Source organism: Hippoglossus stenolepis, chromosome 14 (assembly GCF_022539355.2).
Source record: "Hippoglossus stenolepis isolate QCI-W04-F060 chromosome 14, HSTE1.2, whole genome shotgun sequence".
Lineage (NCBI taxonomy): Eukaryota > Metazoa > Chordata > Actinopteri > Pleuronectiformes > Pleuronectidae > Hippoglossus > Hippoglossus stenolepis.
In genome coordinates this window covers 1169123-1191424 of record NC_061496.1, presented here as the reverse complement: position 1 = coordinate 1191424, position 22302 = coordinate 1169123, and the positions used below count along the sequence as shown (strand labels likewise).

The 22302-nt window shown below is 47.5% G+C and overlaps 1 protein-coding gene across 4 annotated transcripts; it reads right to left on the bottom strand.

The window, feature by feature from the left end:
• Positions 1-3929: 3929 nt before the first annotated feature.
• Positions 3930-22009, bottom strand: niban1a (niban apoptosis regulator 1a). 4 transcript variants are annotated; one of them, XM_047343068.1, is made up of 16 exons: positions 21881-22009; positions 12540-12670; positions 12201-12332; positions 11976-12090; positions 11300-11464; positions 10567-10682; positions 9289-9393; positions 8942-9104; positions 8586-8770; positions 7968-8114; positions 7632-7751; positions 7257-7364; positions 6461-6572; positions 5407-6377; positions 5074-5358; positions 3930-5039 (listed from the first exon to the last, which is right to left on the bottom strand). In XM_047343068.1, the coding sequence occupies exons 1-16, from the start codon at positions 21933-21935 to the stop codon at positions 4860-4862; spliced, it is 3090 nt and encodes a 1029-aa protein (XP_047199024.1). In that variant the 5' UTR covers positions 21936-22009; the 3' UTR covers positions 3930-4859. The 4 variants fall into 4 exon arrangements, with proteins under 4 accessions (XP_047199024.1, XP_047199022.1, XP_047199025.1 ...); XM_047343066.1 differs by having other exon boundaries at positions 5074-6377; XM_047343069.1 differs by having other exon boundaries at positions 5146-6377.
• Between the last annotated feature and the right edge of the window lie 293 nt (positions 22010-22302).

The following is a 22302-nucleotide window of genomic DNA, read 5'->3' as shown; positions in this document are numbered from 1 at the left end:
TACCTGTTTAAATACACTGCGAGTGCCAGGGGAATCGGCGTCTGAGAGACTGTTTTAATTTGGCCGCTGTACTCTGAGTGATCCAGGTTAACATAATAATCAAAACCAGCTCCGCAGCTTATTTTAAACTACGTGTGAAACATGGTGTGAATGGGGCCTTTTAAAATGGACTCAATACTGTACAGTCACTGATTAGCAGGAGCATAATGATGAGCAGCTTTATCTATTTAAAACCAGGAATGAACAGGAATCAATGTCTATGTTGACCTGATGATAAACTGTTTCACTTGTATTAGCTTCTAGACCTTTGGAGACACTTTCACAAATTAATCAGCAGAACTGTTTTATGCCAATAATGTTTAGTTTTTTTACTTTATCATAAATCTTATTCACATAATTAAGACAAAAAAACATTTAAACATCCAGAAACAGTCTCCCTGCTAAGGATTTTCTTTATAAAGATTTATATTGTAATCAAAAGCAGTTTTCAGACGTTTCCTTTCACACATGAACAACACGCGGTGCAGCAGACAGAGACAGGAAGTGATGTATTAACTCTGCTGTGGAGACGCCACCGTCAAGAGACCAAAGGAAACTACAGATGTTTGAAATATAATGTAAGAACACAACACATAGACTGAAGATGAACGTAGACTCCGGATCCAGAAAGTGAAGCTAATGAGGATGTGTCTGAACCTGTCTTCTGTGTGATGACCAACAGAGGGCGACTCCATATTGTAGTTTATCAATACAAAAAGAAAATATCGACTTCATGGTGATTTTATCTGAGATTTCAGTTTTTTTTGTAAATGAATGGAATTTAGATTAAACCAAAATAAATCAAAGATGGAGACCGAATCCCCTGAAGCGTTGGTGCTGCAGCGTCAGGTATCGAGAGGTTTCCAGTCAATAACACAAACACACCAACAGCAGAATCAATGAGGCTTCGAGAGGCGTCAGGATGTGACGCGGCGCCTGAGAGTGAGGCGACGCAAAAATAAAGGAAGAGAAGGAAAAGCAGAACGCCGCCGCAATCAGGTGAGACGTGGAGATACGCAGGGAGGGAGGGGCAGCAGACCTGGTTCTTTACTCGGGCGGCGTGTTGGTTAGCTGTAACCTGAGCGGTGACAGCAGGGGCAGATCAAAGCGGGGCCCCCGAAGGGGCCCAGGAAGACTCAGGCACAGGGGGGCCGAGGGGTCATGTCGAAGGAGGAAAGAGGCCTGATTCCCTTTCCTGCTCCCTGCAGAGGAATGTTCTCTGCGGGATGGGACGCGTCCCCGCCCCTCCTCTGGGACCCGACCGGCCTTTTCAGGAACACTGGGCCTCTTTGTGTTAGCGACCCCCCCACCACCCCCCACCCCGAGGGACTCAGCCCGTCACAACGACACGTGAAGGAAGAAGGTGGCAGACAGGTTGATTTGCATATTGAGAAACATCAGCTGTGTCGGGCGTCACTTCTGGTCCTGCAGGAAAACACTTCCTGTAAAAAGTTACCTGAGCAGAAAGTTCCTCGAACCCTGTGAAGACAAATCATCGTTTTAAAAACATGGCGACTCCCAGACTCGTGGCCTGTGGGTTGTGTTTCCAATCTGAGGATCTGATCAGACGATCTGAGCAGATACATGACGACAGTTTTCAGTCAGAGATCTTTGAGGTCGAGCATCTCACAGGAAGAAGAACTGAACTCATCTATTTCCTCTGATCCTTCGAGTCTGTTTTTAATTAATTAAACTAATTTCAAATTGTTTGGCACATGTAGGTTTTCTGATGTTGGTTTTATTCTTTATTTCTTGTCACTTGAGACTAAACTATCACACTGAAGAAGAAATAAATCACAATTTTACAATAAAAAAGAAAACGACAAAACTTTAAAATTAAAACTGAATAGATTTTAGTTGGACTTTAGTTTTGCACAGAAGCTGATCAACAACCAAACTACACACATTCGACTGTTTGTCAGAAATTAAACATAAATTTAAATTTGATCACCTGCACATCATTTAATAAACTAAACATTCCTGGAATTTATGGACAATCAATTGATGTGAACTAATTAAAATGAGAGAAACCATCTTTAACATCCCATCTGCTAACATGGAGGAGGCGTGGTTTATGACCTGTAGTGCAGCCACCAGGGGAGCAGGTCAAGACTTCGGTGGAGGAGACGGTGAAGAACTGATCGGACATGTTAAAGCTCCAGGCCGGGGGGGAAGCAGCCAGCCGGATGGTGACTCAGACTCCCAGTGTTCCTCAGCCTCCTTTAGCTGCTTCTCAAATCCCCTCTGACAGCCGTAGCGTGCGGAGAGGAAAAAATACATATTTCTGTTCTGAGGGGGGGGGGCAGATAGTGATGGAGAGGGGCTGAAGGCAAAACAGAGGGGAGGAGGTGGGGGTGGGGATATGCTGCAAGCTGTGTAACTGATCGCTGGAAGTGATTTGGCTAAAAACAACACGTCATTATAGGCGCTCGCAGGGGCAAAGCAAACAGCTCGTATTTTAGAAGAGGACGACGGGCCGGGCGTGGCGCTCCTCGCCCCGAAGGAGGAGACGCGGACACGTGTGAGACGGCGGTGTCGTCCATCAGGGCCCGGTTTATCCATCAAACCGCTCCATGAAGACGAGGCCGCCCCGGGGCCCGTCGCCGTGACCCCCAAAAACCAGACCGGCAGCTGGACAGAAGATGGGGCGTGAAATCAGCCGCTGCATCACCATAGTAACTGATTTATACGCTGTAGCTCCAGGCCTTTACCCCCAACAGGCCCCCGGTTGTCGAGCGGAGGGCCAGGTCCTCCAGGTTCGGCCGTCAGCCTCTGCTCTCGTCACAGCGCCGTGTTTTGACATGTGGGGTTTCTCGGGCCTGGCCGCTGCTGAGCCCTGAAACCATTAGCAGTAACTCAGATCACTGTGGACGTCCAGCACCTGCACCAGGACGGCTGGCTCGGGCCTGGCTCCGGGCCTGGGCTCCGGGGCCTTCCCTCACACATGTCTGGTGTGACAGCTCCACCTGGTGGTGTGTGCTGAGTTCCATGTGACGTGTGAACCTGAACGTCCCCGAGGTGAATGTTCTTCTGTGGGCCTCGACCCGCTGGGGGAGCCGGGGTCAGGGATTGGCTGAGGTCAAACACCAAGATGGCGCCTGACCCAAAGTCAAACAGGCTTCAGATCAGCAGCTCGCAACCCGACAGGTGACGTCACGGTGACGCTTCGTGTTTCAAGTTAGTTCTGAGTTTTCTTCAGGGTTAATTTGACTTTTATTAAATTCAGAATCATTATCAGACATGTTGTTTTCTCTAATTTATGACTTGGCACACACACACACACACACACACACACACACACACACACACAGTTTTTTTAATTGTTGTTTTAAATATAGAAAATCCATAAGACTCCAAATGAAAGTAAAACGTATAATAAAGATGTTTAAACCTTTCAAACCTGCACTAAATATAAATGTCAGTCCTAAATGTCGTGTTTTATTCTGAAGAGTTTCTAATTACTATTTGAATGTGATGCAGCTGTTTATTAAAACACAGAGTTTATGGACGTCGCTCAGAAGGTGTTTCTCACACTGAAGACACTCGAGTGGACTGAATGAAATCCAGGCTCTGGATTTAGACGTCATCCATCTTGATTTGACTCTAATTTAAGTCAGACCGTGAACAGCCTTTATTGAATTATCTTAAAAAATGCTTTTTAAATATGAACAAATGTAAAAGAATCTAGTTTTGTTCTATCTTGTCCTGATGTGGCTGCAGCGCTCCAGCTGAAATATGAAACTGTTCTTCTTCTGTGGTGCAATAACTCAACTGAATGGAAGGAGCATTGTGTGTCACAGATGAGGATCACTGAGGGTTTTATTTTGTTCAGTGCGACTGTGATTGGTTAAAACTTATTGTGGTTCATAAATAATCAAAGCATCATGTGCTTTTTGTTTTAATGGCAAATTAAACCTTTTATTATTTCTTCTGCTTCAAAATCCAAACCAGAGTTGACACAGAAATACAGATTGTTACAGATTAAACATGTGAACAGTTGAAGGTCAAGTCGTCCCTGAACTCGAATCGTGGTCTAAACGTTCTCTACGGGTAAAGGCACTGAGCAGCCAGCCTCCTTTCTTCTTCATGACGTTTAAGGCACGTGAGGACGACATGGACATGGAGGCACTTTGAGACCTTGATTCTTTTAGATCAAAAAAGAAAATCCTTCAGTAGCTCAAGAAGAAAAATCACAATGAAGATCAATGAGCAGCTGTGGAGTGAATCTGGATATTGATTTAGATCACAAGGTCAAATATATTAAAATGTGATAAAGAGATTTTTAAACAAATTACAAATCAAACTGTGACACTAATCTGTCTCTGAACTGATTGTTCAGAGGTCAGCCCGGTTCCAGTGACACAGAGTCAGACGTCTGATTCCTCGTCTGTGAAAACATGAAGAGTTGTGAATAGTGTTCGGTGTTTACAGCAGCCGATAGCTCAGCATGTGTCAGCGCCCCCCCGTTCACATCCTTTAAAATAGACTCAGAATTTAATTCACAATCTTCTGTCATAAAAATATCTAAATCTAAAGTTTTCTAAAATCTGTTTTGTGCTAAAATAGATGAAAAGAAATAAGTGAATGAAACAGAAGCCTGATGTGATGATTTATATAAATAACTAAATTTCATGCATATGTGTTGAAGTCTGTGGAGGCGTTAGTGGACGGTTCCTCGATGTGGAGCAGATGTTCAGGTCTGTCAGGAAAGTCCTGGTCATAATGGTTCTTTCAGTAGACGACACTAGAACATCCTAAAATACTTGGTCCTGCTGGAGCATCACACGTCCTGTGATGCAGCCGGGATTGGTCCCGATGTTTTATTCTTCTTTTGGAATCCCGCTGGGGTAACGCTGCACCAGCTCCTCCACGTCGATCACCTCCTCCACCAGGTCACGGATGTCCTTGATGCAGTCCAGCGCTCGAGCTCCGGGACTGGACAGGACCTCCTCTGCGACAGGGGCCTCCTCTGCGACAGGGGCCTCCTCTGCGACAGGGGCCTCCGACAGGGCCTCCACAGGTCTGCGACAGGGCCTCCTCTGCGACAGGGGCCTCCCCTGCGACAGGGGCCTCCTCTGCGACAGGGGCCTCCTCTGCGACAGGGGCCTCCTCTGCGACAGGGGCCTCCTCTGCGACAGGCTCAGAGGTCGGAGCATCTGTTGCCTCAGTTTCCGAGCTCGCTCCTGCTCCGACGTCCTCGCTCACACGGACATCACCGCTCACTGCCTCCGTCTGGGTCTGAGGGGGCCCGGTGCTCGTGGCCTCGGGGGCCTCCTCCGTCTGGGTCTGAGGGGGCCCGGTGCTCGTGGCCTCGGGGGCCTCCTCCGTCTGGGTCTGAGGGGGCCCGGTGCTCGTGGCCTCGGGGGCGTCGTCTGAGCTCACAGGTGATGGACTGTGGTCGTCCTCCAGGACATCGGAGGTTGTTGAGCCCTCGTCCTCGCTGCTCTGCGTGGCTTTGACGTCCTCTGTGGACTCCACCTCTGAGGGCGGTGACTCGCTGCCAACTGACACATGCAGAGAGTTGGGTTCTGAGACAGTGACTGGTTCTACTTCATTTCCCATCATGCCCAGGCAGACATCTCCAGGTGTGTCTGCAGCTGCTTCCCCACTAGGGGGAGCCTCTGACGTGACTGGTGAGCTCTGTGCGTGTCCCTCCCTGGCGGCTGCGAGCGGAGAACCACTTCCCTCTGAGGCAGGTTCTGTTTCAGCAGCTTCTGTTTGTGCAGCTTCTTCTTCAACATCTGTCTTTAAACTTTCTGCAGCTGCTCCTGCTTCTTCTAGAACATCTGTGCTCGTCGGCTCCGGCTCAGCAGCCGTCTCCACTTTCTGAGTCTGGACAGGAATCACTTCCTCTTGGATCACAGTCTCTGGAGCTGCTGCCACACGGACGTCTTGTGTCTCATTCTGAGCGCTTGTGTCTTTTAAAGCTGTCGTCTCAGGTTGGACGGGGACGTCTGCTTCTGCCTTCACAGTCTGGACGACCTCTTCTGCTCTGGGTGCAGGTATCTCCCTCTCCTCGCTGACAGCAACACTATGAGCGACTTCGCCCAGAGGCGTCTCGATCAGCGTCACGTCCGTTAAGGCTGCGCTCTGCGGCGCGCCTATCTCTGCCTCCTCCTTCTCGTCCCTCTGGGGGATGGAGGACAGACCGTTGAACGCAAGAGGAGAGGGCAGCTGGGGCTCAAAGCTGGTTCTAGCAGGGGAGGCCAGCGACATGGCGGGGCTGCCCGGCGTGGAGACGGACGGGGAGGACAGGCTGGAGCGGCTGGAGCGGCTGGCGAGGTCCCTGCTTTCTGTGAACAGGTTGTATTTCTTCAGGCTTGCCGCCTCCTTCACCACTGCAGGACACAAAGAAAACAGGAAGGGTTAGAGCGACTGGTCTTCACCGAGCTGCTGCCGTCACTAGTGTGTCCCTCTGTACCTTTGGTGACCTCCTTGTCCAGCGTTTGGAGGAGGATGCTCTCATAAACGTTCTCCACATGGATGAAGTTGGAGTGGTCGGCGTAGATGAACTGTTCCAGATCCTGAAGCTCCTGCAGAGACAAACACACACGTTGAGATGTGGAACATGACACAAGATTCACTTCTCAGGTCGTTGTCATGTGTCGCTGTGTGTTTCTGAAACTCAAACACTGAAAACACGAGACGCAGCGCTGACCCTGACAACACCAGTGGAGTTGGTTCAGTGTCTAACCTGAACTCAAACTTTCATTTGATTTCTTGATGGTTGTCTGGGATGATTTTATTTATTTGTTTACACTGCACACGTCCATCATCGGCCACAACATGGGACTGAGTGACAGAGCAACACAAACTCAGCACAGCTACGTAACTTCATCGGGTTCGGGTCAGTTTCCTCTCGGGCTCAGGTCGGGTTCAAACTGAAAAATGCTGCTTCTCCTAGATGTGGCTGAGTTGGAAAAGTTTTGCGAGGTAAAGTAAAAGTAATCGTCCAAAAGGTTCTGGCCGAGACGCTTCAGGGCTCAGAACTATTGGCTGAACGTTTATTTTGACGTTTAACTTCTCGTCGGTAGATTCTGCTTCTCAACTTCAGTTTTAGAACGGCAGCATCAGAGGTTTTAATAACTTGTGTTTTACAAAGTGAAGATTTTTATTTGATGCTACAACTGATCCATAAAAATCAATGGTCTGTTATTTGTAGTAACAGAATGTGTGTGTTGTCATGTTTACATCACACGTGTGCGTGTTGGACTCACAGTCCTGCAGGTGGGGGCCAGGTTCTTCTTGATGAAGGGCAGCGTGATGGAGACGAGCGCCTCCTGGAAGATCCTCTTCCTCACTGTGCTGCTGTCGTAGTCGTATTGCTGCAGGAGACGAGAGGTCAAAGGTCCATTTGAAGTTAGTGTGAGTTCAGTCGAAATCATTCTGGTGTTTAATGTCCCAACATCCAAACTGTGAAAATAACAAAGTCTACAAAACAAGTCTGGATTCCATGTCGGTCATCCCACTTTTTTTAATCGTACATTTTTGAATTTGCTGATAAAATGAATTAAACAAACAAATTGTATTTAAACTGTTCTGATCCATCTTCAGTAGCTGTTGTGTCGTCGTGTTGTGAAAGACAAACGGACCTTCAGCACTCTGTGTTTGGCCTTCTCCAGGGCGGAGCCGGCGATGTCGGGGCTGTCGGGGTTGTCCTGCACGGCCTTGTGCAGCAGCTGCTCGAACGTGTAGGCTGCGTTCTCCATCAGCTGAAAGAGACGAGGTCACATCAACAGCTGGAAAACACAACATCGTTCACAAAGAAACAACACACAGTCATACATGCTGATAAATGAACCATGTGTGTGTGTGTGTGTGTGTGTGTGTGTGTGTGTGTGTGTGTGTGTGTGTGTGTGTGTGTGTGTGTGTGTGTGTGTGTGTGTGTGTGTGTGTGTGTGTGTGTGTGTGTGTGTGTGTGTGTGTACCAGCTGCAGGTCGATCTGAGCGCTGTGGATCACTCCTGGGATGTTGGAGAAGGAGAATCTCTCCTGCAGGTGCTGCAGCTTCTCCTGCAGGGAGCCGATCTTCTGGTAGCAGCTCAGCAGGTTCGGTCTCGACATGACGAAGAGAAGCTGCGAGACAGAGAGGAGGGAAACACTTCAACATGGAAACCACTGCATCACTGGGATCCAGAGCCAAACGGAATCAATCACCACATGTGGCTGCAGAGGGCGCTGTCGCTCAGTTACAGTTACATAGTGTTGATTGTGGATGTTGTGTTAGAGAGTTGTCTGTGTGTCTGTGTGTCTGTGTGTCTGTCTGTCTGTGTGTCTCTCTCTGTGTGTCTGTCTGTCTGTGTGTCTCTCTCTCTGTGTCTGTCTGTCTCTCTGTCTCTCTCTCTGTCTGTCTCTCTCTCTGTGTCTGTCTCTCTCTCTGTCTGTCTGTGTGTCTCTCTCTCTGTGTCTGTCTGTCTGTCTGTCTTTGATAGAAAAGGAAAATAAATGTCTCAGATCAAACTGTTAAATATCAGTTGTGTTATTTTATATGAGTAAGTCAGATTTAGTTTTCAGTGTCAAACCACAGCAGAATAAATCTGAACAAACCTTCTTCAGTTCCTCTTTGTCTTCTGCCAGCAGGACGTCCTGACACCTGTCCATCATGTTCTCGCTCAGCTGTCGTCCCTCCTGGAAACCCGAGCTGATTGGCTCCATCAGCTCCTCCAGGACGGAGCCCAGGTACGGCTGGACCGACTCCGAGCACAGCTTCTCCGCTGCCTCCGACACTTTGGCTGCAGGAGGAAGTCAAACATTTCACCGAATGAGACTCTGCTGTCATGTGGCGCCCTCTGTCAGCCCCTCAGCTCACCGCCATCCCCCAGAGGCAGTTTCATTCTCATGAATCACAGAGGAATGCAGCTCGTCCTGTGTCTGACAGCTCCGAGTATCAGTCTGAACTTTACCTTGGACCTTTTCCCCCAGCTGACGTCTGGAGCTGAGAATCTGGTCCATGTCGGAGTGGATCAGCACTTCCTGCTGCCGCACCGACGTCCGACATTCCTCCTTCAGCGCCGACAGTCCCTCCAGAAGATGCTCCTGGACCAGGACGTACGCCGCCTCCACCGTCTGCGTCCAGTCAACACGATTCAGGGACAAGTCAGTGAATCACTTCAAACATTAAGTCTGAATTATTCTATAAAGATTCGTTTTACAGGTGAGATTTAACTGATGTGTGAATATAAAACTATTCAGAAGAAGACGACGAAATGAGGAGAAGGAGGAAGAAGGAAGTCTCGACAGTTTGACTCACAGCGAACCAAACTCTCTTCTTCTCCGTCTTCTTGGCTTTGAGACCAGGCAGCATGTCTTTCTCCAGAGACGGAAGCAGCTGCTCCATCACCACATTTGCCATCACCTAAAAAAATATAATGGAAGCATTCATCAGAGAAGCTTTTATCTCGAGTGTCTAAAACCTGACGACACTAAAGCTTCAGTACAGAGTTGAATGTGTTTGATGAGACAAAGAGCAGGTGGAGACGTCACTGCAGCGTTTCTGAAATCCAGCTCACTGAAGATTAAATCATATTAAAGTAAGAAAAGCAGGTAGATCCTCAGAAGAAGCTCCTCCACACTTTGTGTTTCAGTGTTAACTCATTTTATTTCATTTCCTTGTCAGGGCTGCAGAGGAGTTTGAGTCTTTCCAGTTTCAGGCGTCACGCAGCATCTAAAGGAACGAGCTCAGTCCGTCATTGCTCTTGGAATCTTTAAAGCTTCTTTATCTGATAAGATTGTTGTAACTGTGTGATTGTGATGTTGTTCCTGTTTGTGGTGCTCACAACTATAGGAAGACAGGTACACACACACACACACACACACACACACACACACACACACACACACACACACACACACACACACACACACACACACACACACACACACACACACACACACACACACACACACACACACACGACTGATTTGTGATGTTGCAGCTGTGGTAATAAAAAAGTATTTATTTAGTTTCTGCTGCATTTCGTTCATTCCATTCATCTCTCAGCTCTGACTCATGAGTGTGTGTGTGTGTGTGTGTGTGTGTGTGTGTGTGTGTGTGTGTGTGTGTGTGTACACAGTGTGTGAGCACCAGTGTGTACTACCAGTGTGTAGTATGTGTATTTACTGCACGTGTGTTAGGAGCAGAAACAACAGGAAGCTTCCAACAGATTAACTTCACAACACAAACTTCCTTCCAGCTCGTTATGAACAAACAATGTGAGCGAGCAGGAAACAAAGGAGCGTTGATGAAGCTGCGGCGGCGCCATCGCTTCCACCATCGCTTCCACCATCGCTTCCACCATCAGTTCCACCACAACATCTGCTTCATGAGTTTTTTTATTGTCTCCGAGATCGAGTTCATGAGCGAGTGAAACGAGAGCAGATGCAGATGGAGGGTGAAGAGAGAGAGAGAGACTAAAAGATGTGAACATAAACAAAACCTGAACTTGTGTAGAACTGGTTCCTAATACTTTAACATTTCTAAGACTTTTTGATTGTTTCTTCAGACGCTGTGTGAATCCTGCTTACGTACCCTGACATCACTTCCTATCAGCATGTCCCAAGCCTCATATCTGCCCTTGTCCTGTCTGTAGAGCTGGATGGCTTTGAGGAAGGCCTGGACTTCACACGTCTGCTTCTTCAGGAAGTCTGACAGCGGGGGAACACACGAGAATCAGGTCACCACTGAGACTGACGCTGGGACGTCACATCTTTCTGCTGAGTTTAAATGTGAAAGCTTCACTCTGCTGCATCCCAGGTCCTTCCCTCGGAGCCTGTTGCCGTGGTAACTGCTCAACCTGCAGATGATCTTGTGAGGACTCAAGCGGTAACTCCCTGCAGGAAGCCCGAGAGTTCCTCATTACCGAGGAAGGAACTGAGGTTTTAAACCTCCAACAAGGACGTGATGTTTTCATCTGCATTAGTTTGTTTTTTAGCAGGATTACACGAAGGCTCCGGACAGGTCACCACGAACCGGGTGGAGGATGTGGAACGGCTCAGGAAAACATTTCAGAAACTGAATTTTAGTGCAGATCTGGATCGGGGGGGATTTGGCTACTTGGTGATCCTGCTTTGTTGTTACATCCACACATATAATTCCTGAACATCATCTTAATCAGAATATCATAACTTATCTTCATCACTGAGTATGTGTTGGTTCTATTTCACTGAAGAAGTGTTTCACAATAAAAGATAATAAAGAACCAATCTTTCCAACTTTGTTGTGTGGAGCGCCGCAGCAGAGGAAGGTTGTTAAGGCGTGTTACCTTGGTTCTGGTGTCTGATGCAGTCGGACAGGATGGACAGGAAGGCTTCCTGTTTCACCTGCTGTCTGAAGCAGAAGTACGAGTCTCTCCTGTACGGCAGACGCAGGTAAACCGGAAACTGACCCGGCATCCCCGACAGAGGCGGAGCAAAGTCCTCGTTCACGTCTGAAACACAAGAAGACACAAAGATTAGACGACGCTCTGACGGCTCTAGCGCCAACATGAGGTTCACGGTCTCAACATATTCGTTCAGGGACTTTGGACTTACTTTATATTTTCCTAAATGTTTCTTCCCATTTTCAAACCTGTAGAAATCTGTAGTTTGAATCGAGGTAACGTTTCATTTAGTCGCAGGATCTGAAGTTTTCAGAGAAACAAGCTGAGTAAACGTCAGCGGCAGCTCAGCCAATCAGAGACGAGTCAGTTTTAACAGGAAGCTGCTTTAACCACTGTTTCTACTGGAGTGAATCAGCTGTTTGTTTTAGAGGAGGAGACGTCGGAGGAGGATTCAGATAAAAACCTCCTCTAACCAGGAGAAGACTACAACTCCCATCATCCCTCACTCCGGCTCTGTTCACTAACTCTTACTGTTTTGACTTGTGGCAGAAAGTTACAAACTGTGCATTGAAGTCTCGGTGCTAACATTTATTAATCAATACACTTAATTCTTACTCACTGGTCTCGTCAGGAAAACACTTGTCCACCATAGACATGTACTTCTCCTCTGTGGTCAGAACAGTGCCCCCTGTGGGCAGCAGCTTTTGTCGCGGAGGAACTCCTTTGACAAACGTCTGAGAGGAGGAGGAGGAAGAAGAAGATGAAAACAATCTGAACTAACTTTGCTCTCGTGTTGTTCTCGTGATGTGTGAGTACTGGTGTGGAGTTCGGGCGTGGCGCTCACCTCCAGGCTCTCGTGACACTCCAGGCAGTAGTTGGCTCTCACCACCACGTACCTCTCCCTCCACTTCCTGGTGTCGTCGAAGTAAAGGACGACCTCCTCGTACAGAACCTCGCCCGCCTGAGGAGCCTCCTGCTGAACACGAGGAGCAGAACCACGCATGAAGAAGAGCAGCTGAGTTCATCAATAGAACCAGTTAGTAATGTTGTGTTCTCTTGTCCGGAGTCCAGATGTCTTTGGAACACAGATGATCCTGGACCAGCAGCCGCTCATAACGAGGTTTATTGGTTCCCAGGTTTAACGGAGATGCTGCTGGTCCAGGATCTGGACTCTCAGTCGTACCCTCTGTCTGAGCAGCTGAGTCGTCGACGCCTTCTGCTGCTCCAGCTCGTCTTCCACCTGAGACAACCGAGCCACGGAAAACTGCTTCCTGTAGTACGGACTGAAGTCCTTCAGCTCAGCCTCGGCCTGGCCTACACACAGACACACAGACACACACACACACACACACACACACACACAGACACACACAGACACACAGACACACACAGACACACACACAGACACACACACACACACACACACAGACACAAACACACACACACACACACACAGAGAGACACACAGACACAGACACACAAAGAGTCAAGGCATCACATTAACTGGTGTATTTTTAGAGATCAGACCAACCACATACTGTAAATAAACATGGACGACATGACGGCTCCATAAAGTGAAGCCAAAGCATCTGGATCGCCCCCTGGTGGCTGGCTGCAGTATAGGTCATAAACCTCCTCCATGTTAGCAGATGGGACATGGACCAAACAAAAAAATCTAAGTAGACGTTAAATAAATGTTTGTCAAAGATGGTTTCTGTCATTTTAGGTTTGTAATTTAGGTTTTAATTAGTTAAATATAAAAAACAGGCAGAGACGTCATGATTGACAGCTGAGACCGACTCGTGATTGGTCGAGCAGGTGTATCAGGTGGGACCACGATACCACAGCTTCAGTTTTTCAGTGTGACAGCAGAACTTATTGATTTTACATTCATCAAACAAGACTCAAAGAATTAAAGCTACCGCACCCACAACAAGTGTCATTCTATTCAGAAGCAGCGTGAGGAGAAGAGGTGAAGCTGGAGCTCAGAGCAAGTGCAGTTTGAGAACAAGCAGAGGCTGCTTGAGTCCGAACGCAGGGTTTTGAGTGAAAACTTTATAAAATCTGAACGTTAAATCAATGAGGATGGAGCAGAGTTGTTGCGTGTAACATGTTGCGTGTTGCATGTAGCGTGTAACATGTTGCGTGTAACACGCTGCGTGTTGCGTGGCAGCTCCTCACAGACTGTCTGAGCCTCAGGTTTCAGGGCGGCGGTGAGGGAGGGGCGGTGCTGCTGCGACGTGTTGTCACAGGTAAAAGAGGAAACACGACCCGAAGGCTTTTTCAAACGCTCCACATTGTTTCATGAGACCATCTGTGACGTCAGAGGTGAAACACAGAGGCTGAAAACAGACAGCACACGAATCAGCAGACGATTCATTTAACGTTCGAGTCGATGATTTCCAAACACGACCAGAGGAACACAAAGAAAAGGTTCTCTGACTCTGAGAGGATTCAGACACACTGAACTTCATCTTTGTGGTTTTAATCAGATCACGGAGGAGGATCTCTGTTTGTCTCCCGAGCTCACGACCAATCTTTCCATCCAATCAGATTCCCCGTCTCTGTCCAAGTCTGACAAAGCTGGATCTGTCTCATTTCCTGCTCTCCTCAGTCTCTCCTGTGATTGGTCGGGCTGTGCGCTGGCAGAACATTTGCATGATGACAGAGAGGAAACAGAAACGTCTGAGTTCCCTCTGCTCCTGTTGAACCAGACGCCCGACGCACAGGGATTCAGTTACTTAGGAAAAACAAAACAAAGCTCAGCAAACAGACTCGAGCTCCAATCAACTCAAACTCAGTCTCTCTCTCTGCTCGGCTGCGAATCACATCCAGCAGAGAGACCAGGGGAAACCTCTCGATGATTATTTACTCAGCAGCTTCCAATGCTCAATATCCACAAACGATTACAGGTAATTCACTGTGCCACGTAACCACTTAACGGATGAACAGGCCCGAGCAGGAGGCTGCGGCTCATCGTCTCGAACTGTTCAGTGTTGATGTTGACGTGCACAGCTCTGTCATTATCTCTCTGGGAGGCAGCAGGATGTTTTACGGCGCGGGTGATGGCACGGGGCCACGACAACCAGCCTCACATCGCTATGGAAACAGATCCTGCGGTGCTGCTGAAGATGTGCTTCGAAAACAAGAGTCGAGAAATGAAAAATTCAAAGACGACAGAAAGTCTCAAGTTAAATGTTTTAATGGAATATTCATGAATAATAAAAGAGGGGATGTGTTGTCTCCAAAAAACTGCAACTGTCGCAAGAGGAATGAAAGGAGAAGTGATGGAGGACGAGGGCTTCTTATAGTTTCTTCTGTCTCTGGACAGAGGCAGAGAGCAGTCGCCATACGATCCATCAGCGACCCGGTCCAAACAGGACGACAACAGCACGGGTTGTGGGTCAGAAACCTTCAAGACCTTCCAGCTTTCCTCTGCTGACACCATCAAGTTCGCCCTTCAAAGAAAACCTGATTCTTTCCAGAGGAAACAAGTCGAGCAGCTCGTGTTGAACTGGAAGTGGCTCATTTGTTTACTAGAGCTTCAATAGAAAAACACTTCTGTATGTAAAGTAGAGCGTCCACTTCGCAGGTGAATAAATCAGAAGCAGTGAGTCAGTGGAGGATCAGAGAAGCAGGTTTCTTCTTTCAGATGCTGGACCAGTTGTATTCTTCTGAGACTCGGTTCAGTTCTTCAGGCTCATTCTGCTGCTGTTTGACTTTTCTGTTCGTTCTCTTCACTTCACTCAAGATGGAGGAGTTTCCTCTTCTCTGATTCCTCCTCCGAGCTCATCTATGCTCATCGGCTCGGAGCTGATTTGAATGACTCCGATCGCCTCTCTGCTGTTTCTATGCAAACCACTGCAGCTGCTGTTTGTTAACTAAATTCTCTTTTCAGGTCCAATGCAAACACGGAGTTCGGAGGAATATTCAGGAACGTCTTCTGACGGCTTTTAAAAAGGTGACATACGGAAAAACATTTTCTGATTCAGGACGTTTTCTGATCTGAGTCTGAAGCTTCGTGTGTTTGTTGTTTCATTTGATCAGGTTAGTTCGTCCTGTCGTCATCACCTACTTGGGCTGCGTCTACCTATGTTCTCTCTGATTGGTTTGTAGTCTGATGTGGGCGTGTTGTCAGGTGGGGGGGTAGTAGTCTTTAGAGACAAGTCTACGATGACGTACAACTTCCCTGAGATGATTTAGGGACGTTTACATCACAACGTTCTTCGTTCATTCTAAAGAGGATGTGTGTCCGCAGTAGAGCAGAGTTCCAAAGCCTCACAACATGTTGTGTAACAACCTGTGAAACTAACACAATAAAATGTGTTTCTTCTTGGTGGTGGTACAAACACTGCAGATCCTGCAGCACAGTGTGTTGATGTGTGTTACACCTGTTACACCTGTTTCATGTGAGGAGCCACACCTGACGACTAATCCACGGTGGAGGCATAAGAAAAAGAAAGTGTCTTCACTTCTGCCGCAGAGATTCACCTGTAAACCTGCAGATTAATGCTGCAGAAAGGATTCCAGTTCTCAACTCGTCTAGAAAAGCAAAGTGACAGTCTCTGTAAAGTCTGTTTCCTCCAGTTCAGAGGCACTGATACGTTTCTGATGTTTTCCTGTAAAGACACGTGGATGGAACTCCAACACATCTCATCATTTTGTTGTGAAACATACTTTAGCACCAGGACCTTCCATTGTCTCTACTTGTGCACGGACACATGCGTGTTTGGATGTTGGTGAGTGTGTGTGTGTTCCTGTACTTATTTCTTTGTGAGGACCCTACAGAGTGAGGACATTTTGGCCGGTCCTCACTTTGTCAATGGGCTGTTTGAGGGTTAAGACTTGTTATAGGTTTAGAATTAGGTTTAGGTATTTAGTTTGGATGGTTAAGGTTAGAGAAAGGGTCTAGTTGTCATTGAGTCCTCACTAAGATATGAGTACACGTGTGTGTATGTGTGTGTTTGTGTGTATGACACTGGGTGACTGTGTTTTGTGTGTATCAGAGGTTTTGTGGAATTTTCCATCGTCTGTAGCAAAATGACTCATGAAGAAGATTCAGGTTAAAAACCTAAAACTAAATAAACTGGGCGACGTCGTCTCCTGTTTCCTATGAGAGAATGAGAGTGTCTCTGTGGTCGTGGAGACAGACGTGTCATCACATGTCACAGTGTTGTCTTACACACCAACATGCAGACACACATGTCTACGTGGAAAGTGCTTATCAAACAATTTAGAAGAACAGTACGATCGTTACCGTGTAAAGTTATCATGTCATGTTTAACATATATGAACAGAGACGTCCAGAGAGGAATCTGTGTCGTCAGTCAGGAAACACCTGAGACGCTCAACAAGTCACTACAAGGCAGAAAAATGTGTGTTTGTGTATGTTGAGCCACACACACACACACACACACACACACACACACACACACACACACACACACACACACACACACACACACAACACACACACACACACACACACACACACACACACAGTTCTCCTCCATGTTAGCAGATGGGACATGAACCAAACTAAAGAATCAAAGTAGACGTTAAATGTTTAAAGATGTTTCTGTCGTTTCAGCTCGTTTCTTCTCTCTGATGTTTGTTCAAGTGTTTCTCATCAGTTTGGTTTGAATCAGTTATTTGAGGATATAAAACAGGCTGAGACGTCATGATTGACAGCTGAGACTGACTCCTGATTGGTGGAGAGCGTGTATCGACTGGTCCTCCACTCCAGGATCACTGCTGCACAGACTAATGACTCAACCTTGGAAGATGATGGCAAAAGATATTTTAGCTTCATTTTTGTACGACAGGAGGAAGAGGAGACGTGTCGTCCAGTTTTATTCACAGTCTATGATTTACACTCCTGGAATAAGCTCAGTAAGTCCCATGGGAGAAGTTCTGAAGCAGACGTTTGTCCAGATGTTTAGAAGAGTGTCGGTGTCATTAAAATGAGCGTCGGAGGTTTTCAGAGATCAGGGATCTGTCTTTCAGGAAAATGGATGTGACAACACAAGAGAGAGAGGCAGAGGCAAATGTCAATAAGGACAGAGCTGCACAGGTTACGTCAACATCATCGTCAGAGAGACGACAGGATTTACTGTGATTTCACTGACATTACACTTTATTCTCTGCATCAGACTCACTGTCTGTTAACTCGTCTGTCTGTGACCTGCAGGCTGAACAGCCTGTTCCACTCACACACCATCATACCTGGGTGACGTGACGCAGGAATCTAAAAAGGACTCAACCTGCAGATCTGATATTTTATACCCACATTCCTCCTGTTTCCACTAAACGTAACCTGCAACGAGCCAAGCCTGCAGCCAACAAAGAATAAAGAATATGTAAAGCTAAAGAAAACTTGAGATCTTTGCTGCAGGAGCTGCACATAATGGACATGAAGTCACAGTTCCCTGCACAGCTTTAGTCCACATGACGCAGCAGTTCACCTGCTGACAACACACCTCAGCTGCCTCTGCTAACATATCACTGACCAGGAAATAGTTCCAGCAAGCAGCCGTGGTTTCAAACACATCTTTCCCTTCGTGACATTTTTGATTGAGTGCCAAGCTCCAGGTTTCACCTGGTTTCCAGTCCGAGTCCGGTTCTGTGCTGAACACAGAGAAATGAGATGTTCTGAAAGAATTAAAGGCTGAAATGTTCCTTCCAGGCAGAATCTGTTTTTACTGCATTTTCCTGTCCTGGTCCTTTATCTGGAGAACTACACAGTTATAATTCTGTGTATTATGATATTATTTATATTTCTATATTTCCTGGTGTTCACTTATTTAGTCCTTTTACAGATTTGTAACTGTCCTCGTTGCTGCTCATGTCCCCTGTAAAGGATTCTCTTGTCTTCTCTTCTCTACCGAGCAGATTTGCAGCGTCTCAGTCGACAGTTTAGTGACAGAAATACTGGGACTCAGCTTGGTGGGGAAACGTGGTTCCTGCTGTATTTGCATTGTGTTGTATGGACTCGTGAGTCGGAGTAAACAACAGGTGGTTTTCCAGCAGAGCCTGAGCAGCAGCTTCCTCTCTTTGTGCAGAGCGATGGACTCACAAGTGAAAAGTCTCAGAGTTTCTCAGCTCCTCTGAATATCTGAGGGATTGTGTAATGGCAGCTGGAGGCAGAGTTACACAGCATGAAGAACGACTCACTGACAGCAAAACAAAGACACAACTGATTCAGCCATTAACATTAGTCCTACAGTGAAATCTTCTAACTGCAGATAAAGTGCATTGCATTAATGCATTTTACATATTCAGTGACAAGACAGATGATTTAAATCCTGTTTCCAACGCGTTAGAAGAGACAGAACAGTCCTGAAATTGTGTTTTAAATTAAATAAATAGAAAAATCTCTCGTCACATTTAACACAACACTAAATAAACACAACTGATTTGATCATTTTCCCGTGATCCTCTCCTGCCACTCTCTAGTGCCACCACCTGTTGTGACCACGTTCTGCACCACACATAAAAGGAATGACATCATCAGCGTACAATGTGATGAGGCAGGAGACAGAAGTCTTAACTTCTGTTATGACTATTGTGGTTTTTATATCAGTTTGAACAGGATCATGCAGTTTGAACAGGATCATGCAGACAAAGGTCTTTTTTCTGCAGCTTTCCTGCACAAGGCTGAGGTCGAAGGAAAGCTCGGTTCAGACTATCAATCTGTTCACGGCAGGAAAACCCTCTTCATGTTGAACGGTTTAACGTGAGCTACCTCAGCTACTGGCTTGTGAAACTCATAAAGGATCCACAGTCTCAGAGCCTCTCAGAGCCAAACACCCCCAGGTCTGTTTATGGAAAACAACATCCACTGAGGACCATGAAGCTCCACACACACATGTTGGAATCATTAGTGAAAGTCGGAGCTGCAGATTAAAGTCACATCACAGTCCTGCATCTTTCTCGACACTGGAACTTCTCAACTTCCTGATTCCTTACGAGAGATGAACAGGAACCAACAGCCAAGTTCCAGTGAGGTGTAAACAATATGACCAAGGTTCGATTCCCGACACCTTGCATGTTGCTCTATGATTCCTGTCCCTCTCTACAATGTGACTATTGCAAAGATCTCAATCAAACTCCAGCTGTTTTCCATCATGAGTTCGAGTCAGAGTTAGAAATAAAAGGAAAATGACCTCGTTGTGAATCACCCAACAAAACAACTGACATCAGGCAGAAAAACTGCATCACAGCGTCGAGAGACTCGTGAGTCACAGGATCACCTCATCCCACCAGCCGCATCCGACCCAGCCCTGTGACCCACCAGCAAATATTCAAACTCTGCCCTACACACTCACACACAGACACACACACAGACACACACTCACTCACACACTCACTCTCACACACACTCACACAGAGGTAGAGGAATGTTTTCATCATGGGGGACGGGTGCATGTTGTCACTGCTCTGGCACCAGAGTCTGACTTCGCCCTCTACTACGCAGCAGCAGCCAGGAAAAAGTGACGAGACAAACATGGAAAACGCAGACGTCTCCTCGCAGACGTCTCCTCGCAGACGTGTCCTCGCAGACGTGTCCTCGCAGACGTGTCCTCGGGTCTGCAGACGGCGAGCAGCTTTCACAGAGCTGCACTAGATAAAAGAAATCAGACTCTGGAGGAAGAGTGAGACAGACACTTTCCTCCAGCGGGCAGGGACGACTCCTGCGACGCTGAGGACGTTCACTGTAGCAACAAACATACGACATCTCCTCAAGTCTCCACTTCAGTGGACCCGTGTAAGACTGTCTTGTCACCATGGCAACAGCAGAGGCAACGCAACCAGCGTCAACATCAGCAGCAGACGTGGGATCACGTACTAAACGGGTTTTCATGAAACTTGGAGAACAGATGAGACGTGGGACAGAAAATAACTTTGAATATTTGATTGTCCGAAGACGCCTAAAGTGGGACAGTTATTAACTTAATTAACTTTGGAGCTGAAGTCACTTTCAGTTTGTTTACAACAGCTGCTCTTAGCGGAGCGTTGACCCCCCGTGTTGTTCATGTGACCCACGTCTTTAACACACAGGAAGGTGCAGAAACACTGGACCTCGGTGCAACCCGAGGGTCAGGACGCCAACCCGAGGGTCAGGACGCCAACCCGAGGGTCAGGACGCCAACCCGAGGGTCAGGACGCCAACCAGCGAGGGTCAGGACGCCAACCAGCGAGCGTTCTGGACGGTTCATGCTCAGTGAAAACATTAACACCTAGAGTTCATTTTCAAAACAAAAGCTGCAAATATTCTCTAAGCCTCATTTTCAAAATCGCAGCATTTGTCCGTTTCCAGGTCGTCTTCCATGACGACCTGGAAACGGACAAATGAGAGGAAAGGATTTGGTCCTGCCCTCAGCAGCCATTTGGCAACTCCCCCCAGGAAGTGGTCCAGGCTTTCAGAGCTGAACTTTCAATTTTGACCATTTCAAAGTTTCCTCCCTGAGCATCAGAGGAGAACTCAGGTTATTAATCACCTCCACTTTAACTGACTCACTGCTCGTACCTGATGACCACACAGATCAGGCGTTCGGGCGCGGCGAGGGAATCAAACCGGCTCCTTGTCACTCACTGAAGCAGCACAACTGCAGTTTTAACCTCAAATAGTTGCATCGTGTTGATTTAACTGTAAATTCAGCCTGAGAAGATCATTTAAAGTTGCAGCAGAGTCCAATAGAATGGAAGGAACTGGTGACAACAGAGAAACACAACATGTCTCCATGCTGCTCCTGTGGTGTCCTCACGTGTCCACAAGCCCCGACCTTCATATTCCAGCCTCAACATGTGTCCTCTGAGATCCTCTGGAGCCGCGTTCACGTGTGAGAGACGTTCAGAGACATTCAGAGACGTTCAGAGACGTCAGAGACATTCAGAGACGTTCAGAGACCACTGAACCCCCATCATAGTGCTGAGTACATAATGAGAGTTTTCTGTGAACTGTCCCACCTGCAGTTACAGAAACCTGCACCTTTTGTCCTCTGCTCAGATCCACCCTGACACACCCTGACACACCCAGCCCACAGAGGACACCACAGAGGACCAGAGGACACCACAGAGGACCAGAGGACACAGAGGACACCACAGAGAACCCAGAGGACAACATAGAAGACCCAGAGGACAGTGTCCCCTGCAGGAAAGGACAGGCTGGAGGGACCTGCTCACAGAGACTAACTCCAGCAGGACATGTCTCTAGTTCTCCCCGTGGACAGACACCAGAGAACCAGTCCGACAGGTTTGTCTGGAACAAGTTCCCCAGCTTCTCCCCGCGGAGGGAGACCGACGCGAGAGGACAGGTCTGGAACGCGGAAATGGACGAGACACCTGGTTCAGAGCAAGCGGGACAAACGTCCTCTGGTCCCTCTGGTCGGTCCGCGGGGTCCCAGCGACCACTGATCGGTGCTCGGGAAGCGGAGCAGGAAGTTCGATGATGAAGAAGAAGAAGATGAAGAGTTTGCTCGCTGCGTCAAACCGCGTGTGGACAGATGAAGGCTCGCGTGTTACCTGTGATGAAGGTGGACCTGTGGTCGTCCAGCAGACTGGAGGCGGAGATCCCCATGGTGCTGCAGCCGGGAGACGAGCCTCAGGTCGGGTCAGCGCTCAGGTACAAGCCCCGGCTCATCGGAGGAGGAGGAGGAGGGGAGGAGGAGGAGGAGGAAGAGGGGAGGAGGAGGAGGAGGGACACGCCTTCATCCTCCTCCATGCTCATGAAGAAACTCCCATCATGCTCTGCTTCTCTCCCTCTCCTCTCTTCACCCAACCGGACGAGGCACTTTATCCAACTTAAAACCTTTTATTTTTAATCCTTCCATGTATTTTGTGAAGCACTTTGTTTCTTAGTTTGTATAAATGCTTTAGAAATAAAGTTGTTATTAGGATATAGAGGATTATTATTATGAGGGAACAGTTGTTTCTTTATCATATTC

Coding starts and splice junctions, on each gene's coding strand:
- niban1a (XM_047343066.1), bottom strand. CDS start 21,935: ATGGGGATCTCCGCCTCCAGTCTGCTGGACGACCACAGGTCCACCTTC. Junction 12,333..12,539: donor CTCAGCTGCTCAGACAGAGG/GTACGACTGAGA, acceptor CCTCGTGTTCAG/CAGGAGGCTCCTCAGGCGGG. Junction 12,091..12,200: donor AGTGTCACGAGAGCCTGGAG/GTGAGCGCCACG, acceptor TCCTCCTCTCAG/ACGTTTGTCAAAGGAGTTCC.